This window comes from Opisthorchis viverrini (assembly GCF_000715545.1).
Source record: "Opisthorchis viverrini unplaced genomic scaffold opera_v5_495, whole genome shotgun sequence".
Classification (NCBI taxonomy): Eukaryota; Metazoa; Platyhelminthes; class Trematoda; order Opisthorchiida; family Opisthorchiidae; genus Opisthorchis; species Opisthorchis viverrini.
The window spans coordinates 224,251-241,980 of NW_008752150.1; the positions used below are offsets into that span (position 1 = coordinate 224,251).

At 45.5% G+C, this 17,730-nt stretch overlaps 1 protein-coding gene across 1 annotated transcript in view; it reads right to left on the minus strand.

The window, feature by feature from the left end:
- T265_11386 (hypothetical protein) overlaps window positions 1–17,730 on the minus strand; it is a gene marked incomplete at both ends in the record, with an annotated part of 33,893 nt that continues 16,163 nt past the window's right edge. The window contains 16 exons of the mRNA XM_009178024.1: window positions 1–173; window positions 1,727–1,927; window positions 3,075–3,309; window positions 3,634–3,912; window positions 5,425–5,591; window positions 6,118–6,331; window positions 6,851–6,941; window positions 8,449–8,647; window positions 11,529–11,592; window positions 12,241–12,532; window positions 13,058–13,266; window positions 13,688–13,849; window positions 15,109–15,186; window positions 15,233–15,373; window positions 15,409–15,462; window positions 15,628–15,855. Coding sequence (XP_009176288.1) covers window positions 1–173; window positions 1,727–1,927; window positions 3,075–3,309; window positions 3,634–3,912; window positions 5,425–5,591; window positions 6,118–6,331; window positions 6,851–6,941; window positions 8,449–8,647; window positions 11,529–11,592; window positions 12,241–12,532; window positions 13,058–13,266; window positions 13,688–13,849; window positions 15,109–15,186; window positions 15,233–15,373; window positions 15,409–15,462; window positions 15,628–15,855 — 2,787 coding nt within the window. The remainder of the gene's footprint in view (window positions 174–1,726; window positions 1,928–3,074; window positions 3,310–3,633; window positions 3,913–5,424; window positions 5,592–6,117; window positions 6,332–6,850; window positions 6,942–8,448; window positions 8,648–11,528; window positions 11,593–12,240; window positions 12,533–13,057; window positions 13,267–13,687; window positions 13,850–15,108; window positions 15,187–15,232; window positions 15,374–15,408; window positions 15,463–15,627; window positions 15,856–17,730) is intronic.

Below are 17,730 nucleotides of genomic sequence, written 5' to 3' on the forward strand. Positions count from 1 at the left end.
TTACCGGGTCGCAATTTGTGCAGACCTGGCAGCCGATCGCCGTTCTGGGGCGATTCGGACGATGGCACCAAGCCATAGTCTATGCAGAATGAGATTATGTTCCATTGGCTGTATGCTGGCACGGATACTACCAGGGTGCTGATATCTGGGGGTCCCCAAACGGGACACGTGGCCTAAAATCCTTATAAAAACGCAGTGAGGGATGGTTCGATACCATTGACGGCCCAAAAGCTACAACTGTTCCAATGCCGGTTCTGTGAGCCAGAAGACTATGACCAACTTGCCAGGAGGAACCCTGTGAAGCTGTCGATTAGAATGCAGTGCGTCACTAGGGTATATCAAACGTCACACAGCGACAAGTCACAGTTTTTTTAAAAAGAGGCGATGGCAGATCATCTACCGCCAACCACATTTTGCCAGAAAAAAAAGGAATAATGGTCGTGCAACACCGCAAGTGAGGTGGAAGTTGAACAGTACGAACACAAGTTCTGGATTACAAATTGGCACGGTGTTTACCAAACTGCTTTCCGATCTGAGTCAAAAGAGCAATCAGAAACAATTGATACTGAAGCAATTTTATCCGAAGACGCAACGACTCAGCAACTACTAAAACAATCAAGACGGTCGCGAATTTAATTTGGAAAATATTAGCCTTAACGTATAGAGTCACAATGACACGCGAGGGAATTTACAGAGGTACAGCGGATCCGGTAAACCGAAACGAACCTAATTCACGCGCAACAGATTGAGCATACCAGCCACAGCCTACGAAGAAAGCGTTGTTTTCCGTTCCAACCGATTGTTGGCGAACGGCTCGCTGGGGATAAGCTATGACATAGCAACATGAAACGAAAGCCTACGCGGTCAAACAATGCTGTGGGATCTTCACACCTTTGTAGCTGGGACCCACATGATTGGGAACCCTATAGGGCGTGGGACGCAACCGATCCCAGCGGTGCGCATTTTGTCATTCCCTTACCGGACTGTAACGCTAAAGTTCACCTGTTATTGTGCACTGGGCTTTTGTAAGGTTCTTTGTCGCAAAGAAATTTGGATCAATCTCGCTGATGACGCCTTAGTTCGACATGATGCTCTAATGTTTATTGTACTAGTATCCAACTGCACAGACACCTTATTCTTGATCGTTCTTTTCAGGGAAATACGGCTTTTTCGTGCTAACTCCCAACCCTTTCCTGTTCTTTCCAATCTTGTATAAGGCCTCCTTCTCTCAGGCTTGTATAGCAGTTAAGCATTAGTATGTACTATCGCCGTATTGCTGTTATTGATGGTCACAACGATCAATCCTCGCGCTACTAAGTACAAAAGATCAGCGACTCAGTACTTCATTAAAGTAACGGATCGAGAGACAAGATACCATCTAGAATCGCATCAGCAAACGTCAAATCGTCGATCCCAGAAGTTAAGGAAAGGACTAAACCGGCAAGGGCTGGTCAGTTTGTAACAACGAATTTGTATGCTCCGTGTCTGTGGTGTTACCAGGTTCTACCTATATCCAAGAGAATCACTGATAACTAGAAGCAGGCTACCTGGGGGGTCACGATAAATTTGAGTAACTTGCCACCTCAATCAAAACCCAGGCGAATTCAAACAGGACCACGAGAACTCTGACAGACCTCCGCACTATTCACAAAAGTGTATTTTGCACATGCGAGCATCACTGTCATATACACGGAGTATCACACTCATCAGTAACCATTTGACATACAATGCACGCCTCGATAGATCAAGCGGTCCCCAACAGAAACGGATGTCCCGGATACATTGAGCATAACCGATGACGTTTTTGGATCAACCATGAATCTATCCGACGGTTCGATGGGTTTCAGGCACTCGGAAGGATACGGTGGTATCCGGAAAGCGTCAGAATCTGGGTTGGCGAGTCTGAAGAGAACAACGTCTTGAAGTCCTGAACGAAGAGGTAAAACAACAAACGGGAGCTGCGGTCACAACAGAATATAATGATGGGATGTGATAATTATGGTTTATTCAAACCTTGTCTCATGACCACGGGAGCTGCTACTTGACAAGTCAACCAACAGTTGAGATACAGTGGTTCGATTTCTTGGGCATGCTCGTACTGTTGTTAATTCCAATAATCTCTGTCCGTTCGTCTGTTCACCGCACAATTCAGCAGACAAAGTTAACCCACGTTAGAAAGCCAAGGAGCGTTGTACAGTTGTTTCAACCTTGCTGGGAGTTATTAACAACGAGACGAACGGAATGGCATCCTGCCTTTTACGACTGTCTTGCACAATCAAGCCGCCGCATTGCTCGAGATGCCCGGCTGGAACGGCTTATTGTCAAGATAAACTGAACAAACATGTCCTTCATAACTTGTCTATTAGATGTGGGAAAACAGCTTTGTAGAATGGCCTGTACAGTTAATTCTAAGCAATACGATAGAGGAAAAGCTATAAGATACTTCGTAAATAATTGGCACTGGATGTGATTGCTAAGCACATTTCTCTGCAGCCCGAAAATCTTCAACCTGAGGCCAAAAGTATAGTATTGTTATTCGAACGGGCAAACAAAGTCGGTCGTGTTAGGGTGATGGTCGTAATAAAAGTGGTAAGTAGCTTAAAAGGTAATTACCACGTAACTGCACTATCACACGAGACGAGCCGCCACAGGGAGTACCAACGCGGACACTTGTCCAGGATCCGAGACGGTAAAAGACAAGTGCTTTCTCGCGATTCGATTTTCCGTAAAGGACACAACCCCGATCTACACGTGAAGTGTACAAAACTTCCTCCGCGTGTAGGTTAGCAACTCGTCTCTACGTTGGCCTTGCTGAAACGCAGTATACGGGTGGCGCAGATATGATGTTCGAAAAAATATGGTGGGGTGCATGCATCTTGAAACATGTTCTAGCATTAGTTATCTGTTCTAGTGAAATGATGCCAGAGATGGACGACAAACCTCTTCGTTCTAGTCCTAGCCCTGAAATGAACGAGTAAAAGCCGGCACCTTGTTACCAGCAGACTACATGAACTGAAGTGTATCCGTAGCCTTAATGGCATCCGGATAAACTGTACTGAAACGCTCACACTTACCTTTAGAAGCAGGCATGGAAGCATGACAGGCGCGTAACAGACGAGTGATCAAATCAGCAGGTGAGTCGCCATCACATACAGGGACTCCAGACAAAGAAAACAAACCAGATCCGATGTCTGGGTTGATGAAATTAATGGATACAGACGGCGGTGGGTCATGGAATATGATGACGGGATTCAGTGGAGAAACCTGATCTAGGATCCGAGCGTCCTCCGTTTCGTCAACATATCGTACCTATTAGGGTGACAAAAGACCACAGATTAAAAGCACTCAAATGGAAAGTTCAGTAGTTTCTTATCATGAAAAGAACGGATAAAAATAAAAGTAATATGCAGTGACTGCGCAGCCAACATTAAATGACCGTGGTCAACCTCTGGCATAACTGGTGGGACACATGACTCTCTTGCTGTATGGGCTTGAACTTAAAAAAGGCAGTGGTTAAAAGCGGTGCATCTAATTAAAATGCACTCAGGTTGCGCCAAATACAGTACTTTGTCTAGTGGCTGCCGGAGAGACGTTATCCAATAGAAAACAATGGTCATTATGTAGTCTACTTACCGTCAGTCCATCCGGAGCGCGGAGTCCGAGAGTCGCAATCAAATAAGCTTTGTTCGCCTGTAAAACTGCATGTTCATCCACCTCAAGTTCTGGTTTCAAGGCACTGGGCCCGCGTGCTTCAAACCGCTCGCGCACCAACTGTGCAAAGGGCATAGCCCGTTTCGCCATCTTCCCCATTTCCTTCAGATGTGGTCGTAGCAGCTGTGCCAACGTCGCATTGTCCGGCAAGGTTTTTCCATCTTCGGAAAGGTTGGAATTCATGATTGCTAGAATCATGGCCTGATATACGGGGGAAAATTCCGGGGTAGATGAAAGTGCAGTCGAATCCAGACATTATGTAACCCAAGGGAACAGGTGGTAAGCACAATAAAAAGTATCTGCTATATGAGTCAGAACAGTTTGTTCATCAGGAGTCGGTCGTGATAAAGTCAATCCAAATATTAAAGTATGGGAAGTCGGTTGTGGCAATCAATCTGGACATCAAGCCTGTCAATTTGCTTGCAAACGCTTCGTCACCAGCCGTGGGGACATCATCTGGAAGCAACACCCCGGAGACGAGCATACCGTCAGCTTATTACACACGGTAGACAGTTTGTTCTGTGGGTTGACGCTGGTATGGGCTTAACACTCCAAAAAGCTTAGTAGTAAGCCGGGCCACTTTACCGACCCAAGGGAGCACAACCAAGCGGTCGAACCCAAAGGTGTCTGGCGTCCCAGCAATTCCGTGACCGGCGCCACTCTTAAGCCAAGTCAAAATGACATCCGCATGACGCGCCGCGGTTCTAGCCGTCACGATGATCTGCGTGGGAAGTCACTTCTGGCATTATTGTGTGCTTAACAAACCCGCACGTTCGGTGTGTGAAGGCAAGTCCTGCAAAAGCCCACATGAGAACACTTAAACTTACGAATATCTACTACAGGTAGCTTGCTAGAAAGCACTGCTGAAGTCGATGGACACATACGACAGACAAGAAACAAAACTCGCATCGAAAACGAGTGGTACACTAGCGTCAATCACATATACCCGGTAGTCTGAAGCCAAAATTATGCGATAAGTGTGAAATTTCGTATTCATTGAAGTACTAATGGATCTAAGCGGCACAGACGTGAAAATCGGAGGTGTTGAAAAATGAGAGGACGTTACATTACACTCAGAAACTGAATTGTAGAAATCGTGACACAATCACACCCACCGCGATGTATTCTGTGCGCCACAGTATACACACAGTCCTGAGAAACTAGTCCCATTGTATCTTCGACGGAAAATCTCTGACCAGAGTGGAAACTGCCTGCTCACGGGAAAATTGACGGATGTCTGCGTAAAATACGTACATCAGTAAAGCTACATAGCACAATGTGTCACGAGTAATCCTGTTGCGGATGTTCCATCCAGTCGCAAGAAATCAAAGTATGTGAACCATGCATGAGAATAGCTACGTATCCTCAGAACTGGTCTCACTTTATCGGCTTCAGAGTGCTTCGGCAACGCTGCTGAATTGAAATAGCAGGTACACGACAAAGAGAATAATCGCCTAGCCGGGGAGGGGGTGAGGGTTCGTCATGAAACATCTAACTAGCCGTGCGGAAATGGAAAAATACCAAGCCAAAAAACAGTATCCGAGATTCAGTAACTTCTGGACCAACAATGATTTGGAGACTTGTCACAAAAGCCGTCTGCACCGCATAAAAGTCAACTCGACCCGATTAGTAGATGAGGCTTTTTGGCAGAAAAAACATTCGTTAAGGTTTTCAAGAATGGCATAAACTAAATCGACAGAAGCACTGACATACTTGCCATGGTGGGTATTGCCTAACCACCCACACGGTAGCTTCTTCAGGTGGAAGTTGTGAGTCGACGGCTGCACCGCTCTCCGTTTTTGTTGCCTTGGCGTTCTTTAATGACTGTCGCTGCGCAAGCTGGAGACGGAACTGGTGAGCTGCGTCATCCACATAGCGACCTGAAAGAACACATATGTAGCCAGTTGACAGAGTGAACTTAGTAAGTAGCATCACAGGACAAACATGCCGTGCGAAAAAAAACGCCATGGACGCAGAATTAGATCTTGCGTACCTTGTAGAGTGAGTAGCGGATCGACAGGCTGGGACACTTTCGGCCATGATGTGAGAAAAATCGAATGCTTTTTATGCATTAAATTCAGCCAGATGTGTTCGCAAACATGTGAGCAAATGGGACTCAGCAGTACAGTCTGGAGAAGAATATATTCGCTTAACAGATCCCTGTGGACTGATCCTTGGCTAACCTCTCGATAGCGGTCTCGGCAAGCCTGAAATGAACAAGTGAGGAATTTGGGTTAAAACAGTGATGGAAGGACAATCATTACAGGTCTAGGGGACGTGCGACGTAACGATGGATACGGGATGCTGAAATGGCGGTAAGATAGCCAATAAAACAAACTATAGCATCACAGACAAACATGCCGTGCGAAAAAAAACGCCATGGACGCAGAATTAGATCTTGCGTACCTTGTAGAGTGAGTAGCGGATCGACAGGCTGGGACACTTTCGGCCATGATGTGAGAAAAATCGAATGCTTTTTATGCATTAAATTCAGCCAGATGTGTTCGCAAACATGTGAGCAAATGGGACTCAGCAGTACAGTCTGGAGAAGAATATATTCGCTTAACAGATCCCTGTGGACTGATCCTTGGCTAACCTCTCGATAGCGGTCTCGGCAAGCCTGAAATGAACAAGTGAGGAATTTGGGTTAAAACAGTGATGGAAGGACAATCATTACAGGTCTAGGGGACGTGCGACGTAACGATGGATACGGGATGCTGAAATGGCGGTAAGATAGCCAATAAAACAAACTATCCTGACCAGATTAAGTGCGCTGCGTCAAACTGTCCGTCGCTCGCCGCGCCTAGTTAAAAAAAGCAATATGAGCTATGGAGGTTTCGAAGTCTAAACAAGATGGTGGAATAGTGTCATAATCCGACGTCCCTATTACCGTAGGCATTCTTTTTCAGGGATTTTCACTGATTGAAATGAACTGAATGAACTGGTTGAGGGTTTGGTAAATCATCAATATATTACTGTACATCAAGCTAGACCACTAGGTATGCATAAGCAGAAACAGAATAGCATTGGCCCTACGCAGATATACGTAGGCATGTTATTTCTGGGGACAAGGGAGTTCACTGAACTAGTGAGAGCTACAGCGAATGTGATCAATGGTAGTAACTATAAAACCACTTACTTGAAACTCATAAAACACTGTCTTGAGAACTTCTTTGTACTGATGGGCAGTGTAAAACTTTTCAGCGAGTTCAACAGTGCGCCCCATATCACTGCAAAAGAAGGCAACAAGGATGGAATCATTAGCCCAGAAGTCTTCATCTAGGAGCTCTTTTAATAGGTGGTTGATATGCTAGCGGGGCAGCGAGGTAAAAAAGAACAAAAGATGGGGCGTTAGCTTTCGGTATATCACCTACAACGGCGAGGCCAGTGTTGAACACCAGCGCTTCACTACCTGAAGACACAAGAGTTTGTTCGAATTCCTTACTGCGGAAAAAGCAGCTCGGCGAGGGGGTAGAAACTGAGACGAGCAAACCAGTAGATAGTGACCCCGACAGATATGACGGTCACGCAGCTAATGGTGTTCTTGCATGGCGGCTACGGCCTGCGCTGCGTAGTTCTCACATTCTGCCGTTCTGGACAAACAGGTCCATTTGTCATCAAAGCACAGATTGGGCTATCGCCTTCAACGCATGGCTCTTATTCCCTTGGTGCGCTGATTCTCGATGAGGGAAGCTGTCACATCTTGGACCATTGCACTTTGGTGTGTTGCTTGTGAGCTGAAAAACTGAACTGAGCCGAACCCGACTGATAGAAACTGGGGACAAGATGGCCACCTAAAATGACTGACGGCTGTGTCCTAAAGCAATTGCAGCCATTCGTGAGGAATGCGGATCGTACTGCCACTATCTGAAGGTTACACAATTGTTCCATGTCTATTCAAGCTGAAAGTTGGCTATCTCTACATGGATGTATCATTGAATCAGCCACTTCAGACGGCACAAAACACTCGACTTGCAAAGTATATGACAAGGCCACCACAATTTGCGGACCGGGACACTGCCAACTTGCTAGGTAGTTGGAACTCTGCGGAGTCTTCAGTACCAGTCTGATTCGCCATTCCCTTAAAAACGAGCTTCACTAATGCCGCTCAGTGTAATCAAGTGACGAAACCATACTACAGAACAAAATATACCACACCGGCGACTGGATTCCGGCAGGTTGTCTGGGCCTCCAAAAACCAATCCGGAAGCCAGGAGCAGGCTAAATATCGACCTTCGAAATCACGAGTTTTCTCCCTCTGACTCAGCTTGTTGCAATCATCATCAGCTCAATTTGATAGAAAGAGTCGAAGCTGTACTAATGTGTCAGCAGACTGTCCTGTGGTTGGCCCGCAAAGCGCGCAGGCGAGATTCGATCTAGTTAATCGCAAAACACTGCGATCAGGCGGTTACCTTTATGCACCCTTCCAACCAAACTGTACATAAGGTTGGCATTTCAAGCGGCCAATGAAAATGGACAATTGGCTTACCAGATAACCAGCGGCAGCAGCCCTATTCGATGACTTTTATGAAGAAAATTCGTAGGTTGAAACGTATCCAAGCCTTACCTATCAAGTTGTCCTAAGGCTGCGTGAAGATTGCACTTTCCTTATCAAGATCGGGTGGGTGGGCTTTTTTAACACTTCGATTGTTTGAAAAGTGAAAGGCAACGGAAAATATATCACAGGGTTCTCCTGAATCTGAAACAAACTAACGAAGTTCAATGCACAGAACTTACTTTTTGAAAACTAAATCCGCATGTGTGCGCTCCGGTCCAGTTCGATAGCCAGACCCGCCGTCCTCAGACATCGCCTTTAAAGTCTGTCCGATCCAGTCTAATAATCCATACAGGCGGAGCAGACCTGCTTCAGCCATCTCTTCTTTGACATTTGCATCGTCTAGTGAGTCGCCCGCATCCGCGAGTGCTAGTCGAACACCTGGAATTGAGGCACAATAAGCACCAAAGTGAACACGAGCGGGGGAATCCTGGTCAAAGCTACCTTTAGCAGCAACAGGCATCTACAAACACACACTGAGAAACCGGTTCGGTTTCGACGAACATTAATGCATATATTCAGAGAAGATAAACAGTCTCCCACAAAAAGACGTTTGTCAAGGATTCCTATGAAATTTTCCATCCCCTACCACTTATATCATCATCACCATCATCATCATCATCGACAGCATGACGTTAGTGTTCAACACCGATGCTTCACTGCCGTACAACCATGACTTATTTGAAAGCCTTATTGTAAAGAAAAGAGTAAAGATGGAAGGGGGAGGGACTTAGTGCTAGCTTACCACAATCATTCCGAGGTGCCTACACCTCCAGACATTCACTCAGGCAATCTGGATAGAAACTGACAACAAGAACGCCACTGACATCGGTTGGCAGCCATACTTTGTAGTGTCTCCAACCAGGCACAGTGAGGATCACGCGGTCCCCCATCCACACGTGCTTGATCCCATAAAAATCGTTCTTTCAATGGTTTTTCCCATTGGACGCTGCATGAATCAAAGGAAGCTGATCACGGCATGCGCTGGCAGCTGCAGAGGCCTCTGAGGATGTTACAATACTATAGGACATACCACGGACGATCTGCCAGACAGTCTCAGAAGCGAGTACTGAATCGCTAACAAACTTGAGCAACACATTTCGTGTCCCCGAATCATTCCGCCTCATTCAATTTCGGCTGAATGTTGAGATGATAGGTCGATTACAATTTTTGTCCGGAAAAAACTAATTTACAGTTACAAAAAGCCTCCGCTGCCCCCCCCCCCCCCCCCGTGTACGGGTCCGCCATAACCAACTAATATAAGCGAGCTATCAGCAGCCTTTGAGCTAAAGTTCATTCAGACCAGAAAATGCAACGTTGGTGTGGTAAGAGTGAAGTCAGAGTCATGGTCAAGAAAACGAGCTAGCAAAAAGGAAAGGGTCGGGTGGACGGTACGTGATTGTTAAAAAACTTGGAACCCGGTTTCTTTTGAGGAATCACTGTACTGGTCGTCTTTTCCATCTCCCGTGACAAAGTATTTCCTACTAAAGGACACAAATAGGTATTGTAACGGTAATTGTAGCCATCACACGACCAAGCTGACTTCTAGTACGCATACCCTGCAAGGAGGTGAAAACCGACAAAGCCTAAACCCATGCAGAATTGAAAGTATCAAACGATCGACCTGACCCAGTTAGCTTCTCACTTGTCTACCAACAGACTGCCCGTGACAGGTGCGATAATTTCGAGAAACTTTGGGAGCAAATCGCTGGATTCACCGATGGATGTAAACTGAACTTGACCTAAGGATTTTTGTCCACTACATTATAATCAGTTTGAACCGAAATTGTTAGATGCACGTCACAGGGTCTAGCACAGAATTTAAACCGCACGCCTTTGCTGTTGGCGCGTCACCACGAAGGCTGTAATCAGAAGCATGTGAAAATCAGCCAGCTTATAGTGTCTTCGATGATTTTAGCGGTTCCATGGAAGACCGGGTAAATGGAAGGACTTCTGGAACTGAGAATCCGGGCGGTTATTTTACAAACAGTCCGCTTAAATAATTTTGTCATTTTGCACATGAAACTGAGCGCCAACGCCTTTACACCGTTATTCGCTGCACGTGCGAGCGTTCTAAAAAACTAAAACTGCGTGCATTTCCATTTGTCAGCAGATGGATCAAACACAAAATGACATGAAGCAGCATAGACTTCCGTCAGTTTGTTCACTGAGCCGGGCAGTTTGGTTGCTTCAGCACCAACGGAGTTGACACCATCAGCACACCTTTAAGAAGCAGGTGAAAACGCCCGGGTCAGCGAATAAATCAACGACTGAACCACCACGAACAAGTAAAGCTTATGTAATAGAGTGTTCGTGCTTTGATGCTGAGTTGGCTGAATAATCAAACGATTCTTTCGGTCAGCTTAGTTGATACAAGACGGAAACTAACCGCACGGCCGACCGATTTTGCTTGTGTTTAAACCAACGTACAATCAACTCTGATAAGGAACGCCGTTTGGCTCACAATGCAACATAACCAGGTCACACGGAACACTTCAAGACAATCAGCTTCTGGAAATCCAGAGACCGACACCAAGTGTTGCACAACCAATCAGATAGTGGGGCGACCGCCAGTGAACATATTTAACCATTTAATGAAGCATGCAACAATACTGCTTGTAATCTAGTGAAAGCCCATGGATGTTCACTGATAAACTGGGTGAAGCAAGTCCTTGTCGATCGACTTCCGCGAACACAACACACAATCCCGTGTGTCTGCTACTAATAATTACAAATAGTCCTCGATCGATTAAAGTGGTTGCGTCATCGCCTCAACCGTAGTGATCATGAACTCTTCGCCGATCTAGTACACCTGCACGGAGGTGTATGGAAAAGAGGATTGCCCGTGTGTCTACGCAGCGCCCTCAATGAGTGTTCGATTGAGTCAGTGAGTGATTCGGTACGTACAGAGGCGCCCGCGGCGCTACCCTGGGAACACCGGTCACTGAACAAGTTTTCGGCCATTAAATCGGCTCAATCTTACTTCGAAATAAGGTTCAAAAATTTGACACACTTTCTAAGACTGGGTCCAGTGAATGGCCAAATTAGGGACATTTTCAAAATGCCCTTAGAATGGATTGAGTTAACTTCACGGAAACACAGTGAAAAAGCATGGAACGTATACAGCAGCGATCAGCGGAACACACCACCCGTAAGGTTGCTCATTTTGTGCACACAAAAGTTCAATAAGATCGGAACTCTCACGCAAGCTTCAGCTGATGGAAAGTTCATTCTGAAATACTGAAGTGCCAAGTGGACTTACCGTCAGCAGAATACTTTTCAATCGCATCCGCCAGAGTTAGGAAGTTCCCAGTTGATTTGGACATCTACAACAAACACAAAGTAGTGGACAGTACACAAGTCGTGATATTCATCCAATTGGTGTTAAACAGTCGGTACGAAAGTCGGCAGTCGTTTCAGTTATCAATATCATGAAGAACAGCAACATCAGTGTTGGCACTGGTGCTTCACTGCCGTAAGTTAGTAATGTATTCTCTTTGGATAAGCTTCAAGTAGGTTGTTGAGGAAATGCACTATGGTTCATGTTGCTTCAGTGTATCCACGTTCGAGGTTACCTCGTGGCAACATAAACCTACCAAGAATTCTAAGAAAGCCAGAAGGCGAAACAATTCTTTTATTAATGTCAGTGAAGCAGACGTGTGTGCTGAGTCCTGAAGCACCACACAATGTTCCCGTTTTAGATAAATCCACAGGCTAGATATCTATGGTTGGCTTAGACCGTTATGTGCTTGCGAGCTGAAAGTGGACAAAATTTTCAGTTGACAGTTCTTTCACTACTGCGTGGAGTAGGTCATGCGGGAGGTTACTGGGGGAATCGAGAGCTAAGTTATTATATAAGCGAAGTATCCATATACTTTTCTGACAACGACTTCTCAGCAGCTAGCTAACAAGAACCATAGAGTGAATGAACAGTGAATGCTTGTGGAACATCCAGAAACATTTAGCAGACTAACCTTTGCAGAATTCAAAAGCAGATGCCCATTGGCTAGAACGGACCTAGGCCATAAGTTCGGCTGGTTGGGCCAAATGGCCGTATGGTTATAGAGGAAATAGGTGAGATGATTGGGGATTAAATCCTTTCCGCTAGATCGCATGTCTACTGGATACCAAAAGAGGAATTCATCTCGCAGCTTCTTCAGACTGGAAATGGTTAGTGATGACCTGGGTTGTCCGGCAATGATTTTTGCCGGCTCGCCTTTTCCAAGGAAAACATAGTCCCAGACCTCGGGGGTCATATGCTCCGGCCTGAAATATTAAAAAGGAAGGGTAGAAAATAGTGTACCTAGAAAGACAATTGGAACAGTCTGCTCGTAAATGATCTCATGTGATTCATGTTTTACGTCTCGACTGCAACTCAGGTGAGTTCAGTAATATGAGAACCGGAGAAAAACGGAAAATTGGCTCCTACACGTACAGCTTTTTCTAGGAGAAGATTGAATTTTGAGAAAGCATATCTCACGCTACAGCAGAACTTTGGTGATAAATGTCTACAAGAATGGAACTCCTCTGACTCTTTGTATCGTGAAATCTCGGTAGAAAATACAAATTGTGGCCAGAAGCCAGTCCGACAACAAACCCACAACCAGCCATCTTTCAATGAATAATAATAAAAATAATGATAATAGAAAAACACCGAGTATTCATCACTCGTTTATGAAGATATAAGTAACAAGAACGTCAGCAAAAGGTAAGCCTGAAGCACGGCAGTGGGGAGCCTGGAAATGCGAATCTAGAACAGAAAGGCTATCACAATCTTTCATCAAGGCGTACCTGATTCCTAATGGGCCGACCTTTCTGCCATCCAGACAACCTTCTTGAAGAAAGTGCGCAACTGTGTAGTAAGCCATGTAGATTGTAGAATCCGATAACGACTCGATCAGCCATTTATCATCCCACGGCAGACGAGTCCCAAGCCCATAAGTACGAGAACAGGCATGCTCATGAAGCCATTCCAAGGTGGCTTGAAAACCTCTTCGTACCTGAAAGAAAGCAAAAGAATTACGAGAACGTTTGATTCCCTAAAAGGAGTAATCAGAAACAGATGCGGACGGTCACTGCCCCTAGTGCAGTTCGGGGTATGATTGTGATCTATCGGCGCACGGATGTAGTCTCCATGAGTGTAAGAAATGTCACAAATGCTATGATCAACTACTGAAAAACGTTATCAGGCTTTGTAACCTGAATAAAAACGATTTTCTGAACCGATCACACATGGACTATTTAGTATCCTACCAACAAGTCACCAGTCGTAACAATTCCTTGGCCTGACGGATCGACCCATTTTCTCTCTTGTTACTCAATGTCTAACGTATTCCGAAACAGAGAAAGTGCAACCCCAGTATTAAAGTTATGGTGTAAAAGGAACTCACAGTTTAACTACATATATAGTACGCAACTTACCTCATCAGTCACCGACAGTTGGTCCAGGGCCTTTTGCGTAACAGCTTTCCAGTCCTCTTCGCCATAGTCTAAGTACCACTGATCACACAGAGCAACGACGGCCTCATCACCGCTTCGGGAGATGACGGTACGTTCCGGTTCGTAATAGATAAGTGCTTGACCCTGTTTTGGAATAAGCGATTGCAGCAAACTACCTCAAAGCAAGTAAGGGTAAAACTGGAATGAGTACTTTAGGATAGTCGGTAGAATTTGTCAAGGGGCTAAGAAATGAGCCATCGTTGGGACAGCCGACTACAAATACACTTACCTTCCAACCCCTGAAATCATCGATTTATCGGTAGTAACTAAGCGGAAAAGGGGCGGTCGCAAAGCAGGACCACATCGTCTGCATATTCTGGGTGATTGATAGGTTCTTCCTAAAGTAGGACTACCGTACCAGAGGTTGAAATGCCACACATTTTTCTGAGGACATCAACCAGAGAAAAAAGGACTAGAAACGGAGGGACCGGACACATGTGTGATAGCCGAGAGAAGGCACATTGTAAGCCCTAAGCATTCCCAAGCACGGTCTACAAAAAGCTCAGATTTACGCCTTGAATCCTTATTGACGAAATATTCGTGAAAGGACGCTATGGTAACGCTAAAAATGAGAATTCCTCATCTCAAACTGAGCTCTCTATTGGTAGCAGCTTATTTGGCATGGCTAGAAACTTTACGGGACACGGCGCGTAAACGACTCCAACGTTGTTAACCAGAATGCTTAGCTAAATTGGGCATCTAGTTGTGTTGACAGTGGAGAGTACTGATTGTAAGAATGCCGGAGGGCGTTCTAGTTGATCTCGTTTTACTCCAAAAAACGTTCAGATGCCGTCTGAAGGTGTACACGTCGCGCGCTTGGCCGGTTTCTCTAAGAGCATATGGCTTTTTTGCAATAAAAAGCCACCTTTAGTTTCTCTTCAACCTCATTTCAGGCTCAGTTTCCATAGCTTTATTGCAGCCTAGCTCCGGCATATGCCATCATTAACCGTGAGGACTTGTAGAAACGTCCCAGTTCTCATAAGTATCGATCGCTCCAGACTCCGTCAATGCCTCGTGTGATCTTGTGAGTTGTTTGTATGTGTCCAGCTACCCTGAGCGAAAACCCCCTGGCACAGTACATAACTAAATCGCTGGCAGACTGGACTGAAAAGATAAATCATTCTCGGATAGCCCATAACCACACTTTTCATCAGTAAGGACGTAGATCATGATCCACCAAATAGATAGAATGATTTCTATCACCGGAGTGGCCATTCTTGAGGAGTTATTGCGTACTCCCTATGTGCTACTACAAGAAGGCAGTTGCTGCAGCAAACCATGCAAACAGACGATCCAATATATAATAATGAGGCCCATACACGTCAAAAGAGAACAGCACAAACCTTATCCACCATGTCCGACTGAACCTCTTTCTTGACTGACTGGACTTTGGAGCCTTTGTGATCACCAACTAGCATAACCTAAAAAGATATGCATTAGCAATACTAGCGCCAAGGTGTCTCTTACGCCATCGTAGAATCCGGCTCGATAGACCTTTTCTTTCGCCTCCTGTAATTTGTCTGTGTCGTTTTGACTCTGGATTTTCATCTGGTCAACAATGGTGACTGCAGCCATGTTTCCCAAACCAGGAGTTGCGATGATTTCCACCTAAAGTATGACCTATTGTTTGGTAATCCACTTACTGGATCGAACGGCATGACCATATCGTCCCTTATTCCATATTTCTCACGCAGTGCCTGGAAAAAGGTTATGAGACCAAAGTATCAGACATGTATAAATGAACAATATAATAATAATAATATAGTGATTATATAGGAGTAGAGGATGTGGAGAGTGATCTTTCAGAATGATCAGTTATTAATACGGCTCATTAGCAGCTCATCCAATCCACAAAAACTTACCTGTTTCTTCCGCAAGTCACGCAAAGCTGCCCAGTCATCCGGAGCATCACTGGGCACGCTGGTCACGACACCCGTACCTTTGTTTGGACGTATTGAAAGCATAGGCAGCACGTAAACGCCATCAGTGTACAGTGAAAGCGGGGCTTCCACTTTCATACCGAACAAATCAGCACCCTTCATTCGAGCCACAATATCAACGCGACCCGGTTCATTCGGATGCAAAATACCCTGGGAGCGAGAGCAAATGTGACACAGAGATATGCAGAGATATGAATAGGAACTTTCTGTATAAAGAGGATGAAAGATGAACGGTTCCAAAAGGATATTCTCCAAGTGATTCACAAGGCAAAAGAATGTGGACCGGTGACTTCGAATGAGTCTGGTGAAAAAGCAACAATTGTGTACTGCAGTATAGAGTATCGTCGCACGCCGATGGACATGTATCCACCACTGCGTGAACTACTAACCGAAGCTACTTCAGTCAAAGTTCTACGTCCACGGCAGTGGTAAGGTCGGAGGGGGCGATGACGTACTGTGTGTGCATTTGTTGCATTTTGTTGTACTACGAGAGAGTTCAAATCTTCACTCTCAAGTCCAACAAATGTCCTGGTGCTGTGGTCATGGACATCAGACTGACATGATTAAGGGAATAAAGTACTAAACGATAGTCGAAAGTTTCAGTCATTGGACAAGGAAGAGTCTGTTGGCAGAGTAGCAGAACGAAATTGAGCTGCTTCTTTAACACGGAGAGACTGAGTACTATGAACTCTCGATAGCACGCAAACTAACCCAACTCGCCGAAGCATATTGTTCGGAAAACTGACACCATCAAAGTTGAGTATCCGGAACCGTAGGGAAAATATGTGCCCAGTGGACATAGTCGTTGGCTATCAGCGTTCCTTGCATGAAACTCGGTATTCTAGATGGCTTGATTAGCTCGGAGGAGATTCAGCTCGCCATTCCAGCGGCTCTCAAGAGGAGGGCGTAAGCTTCGAAATCCATACAGAGACACTGACGTCGTACACATGGGTATTTCACTGAGGCTGCCTCAGGCAAACGTTTTCATGGTTATGACTATGCCACAGTTGAACAGTCTCATTCAAAGCTAATATATTATGAGAGCGAAGTCGGCGACTCATCGACCATTTTCATGAAGTTTTTCCAAAGTCTCAATAACATTCACCCGAATCTCACAGTAACTTACGAGACGTGAACTAGTGACCGCCTCTCGTAATTACACACAACCGTCACGCGTAGGCCCAACGGATCTGCTAAACTTGGTGTTTATGGAAAACCCGTGTAGTCGACGTAGTATCTCCAAAGCTTAAGCCTTTTGGAGCGCGCCAGATTCGAATGAACCTGGACCAGAACTGCTCAAAAACACCCTGTGAAAAATGGGCATCCTGAACATCTCATTAAATGACAGTCAAGTGAGATCAAAACCTTCTAACTGTGACACTGTATCCAAAAAGAGCGTAATTATATAGCTCGGACAACAGAACGTCCAGTGTCAGCGCAGAAAAGACGTATGAAAGAAGAAAGCGTTCAGCTGTAACACTCTTCCGGTGCCTAGCTGCCATGCCACCCGAAGGAAGCACGAGGGCTAGGATACTGCCAGGTTGCCCAAGCCTAGACAGGGGAAGTCGAGTGGCGGAGGTCGGATTGGAACCACGAACCTTCCGGTCAGTAAATTCGCCCTCTAGCCCCTTGGGCCATCTCGCCCCCGAAAAGACGTATAGAGCTATTGAGGTCTGGATTCTGATCATGACTCAAAGATTGTCACAGCCTTTAACACATAACTGCGGAGAAACCTGCATAGGTGCCTCAATGTCAGAAAAGAGCACGTTCCCCTTTGGGTCTGAGACACAATAAGGGGTCGAAATTCGGGACCATCGCCTGGTCGTACGCTGGCGTAAACAGCAATTCACAGGTACATTTTGGTCGCAGACTGCCTCAACGTTTTGTTTGGTCATCAGAACCCACGTGTTCTCAAATCCCCTGAAGGCCGACTCAAGCCTTCATTGTATCCAAAGGAAACTCCATGCAGCACTTAGGTCACCCTGGACTTAATATGTACATCGTTCCTTTTTATGGACAAATCAG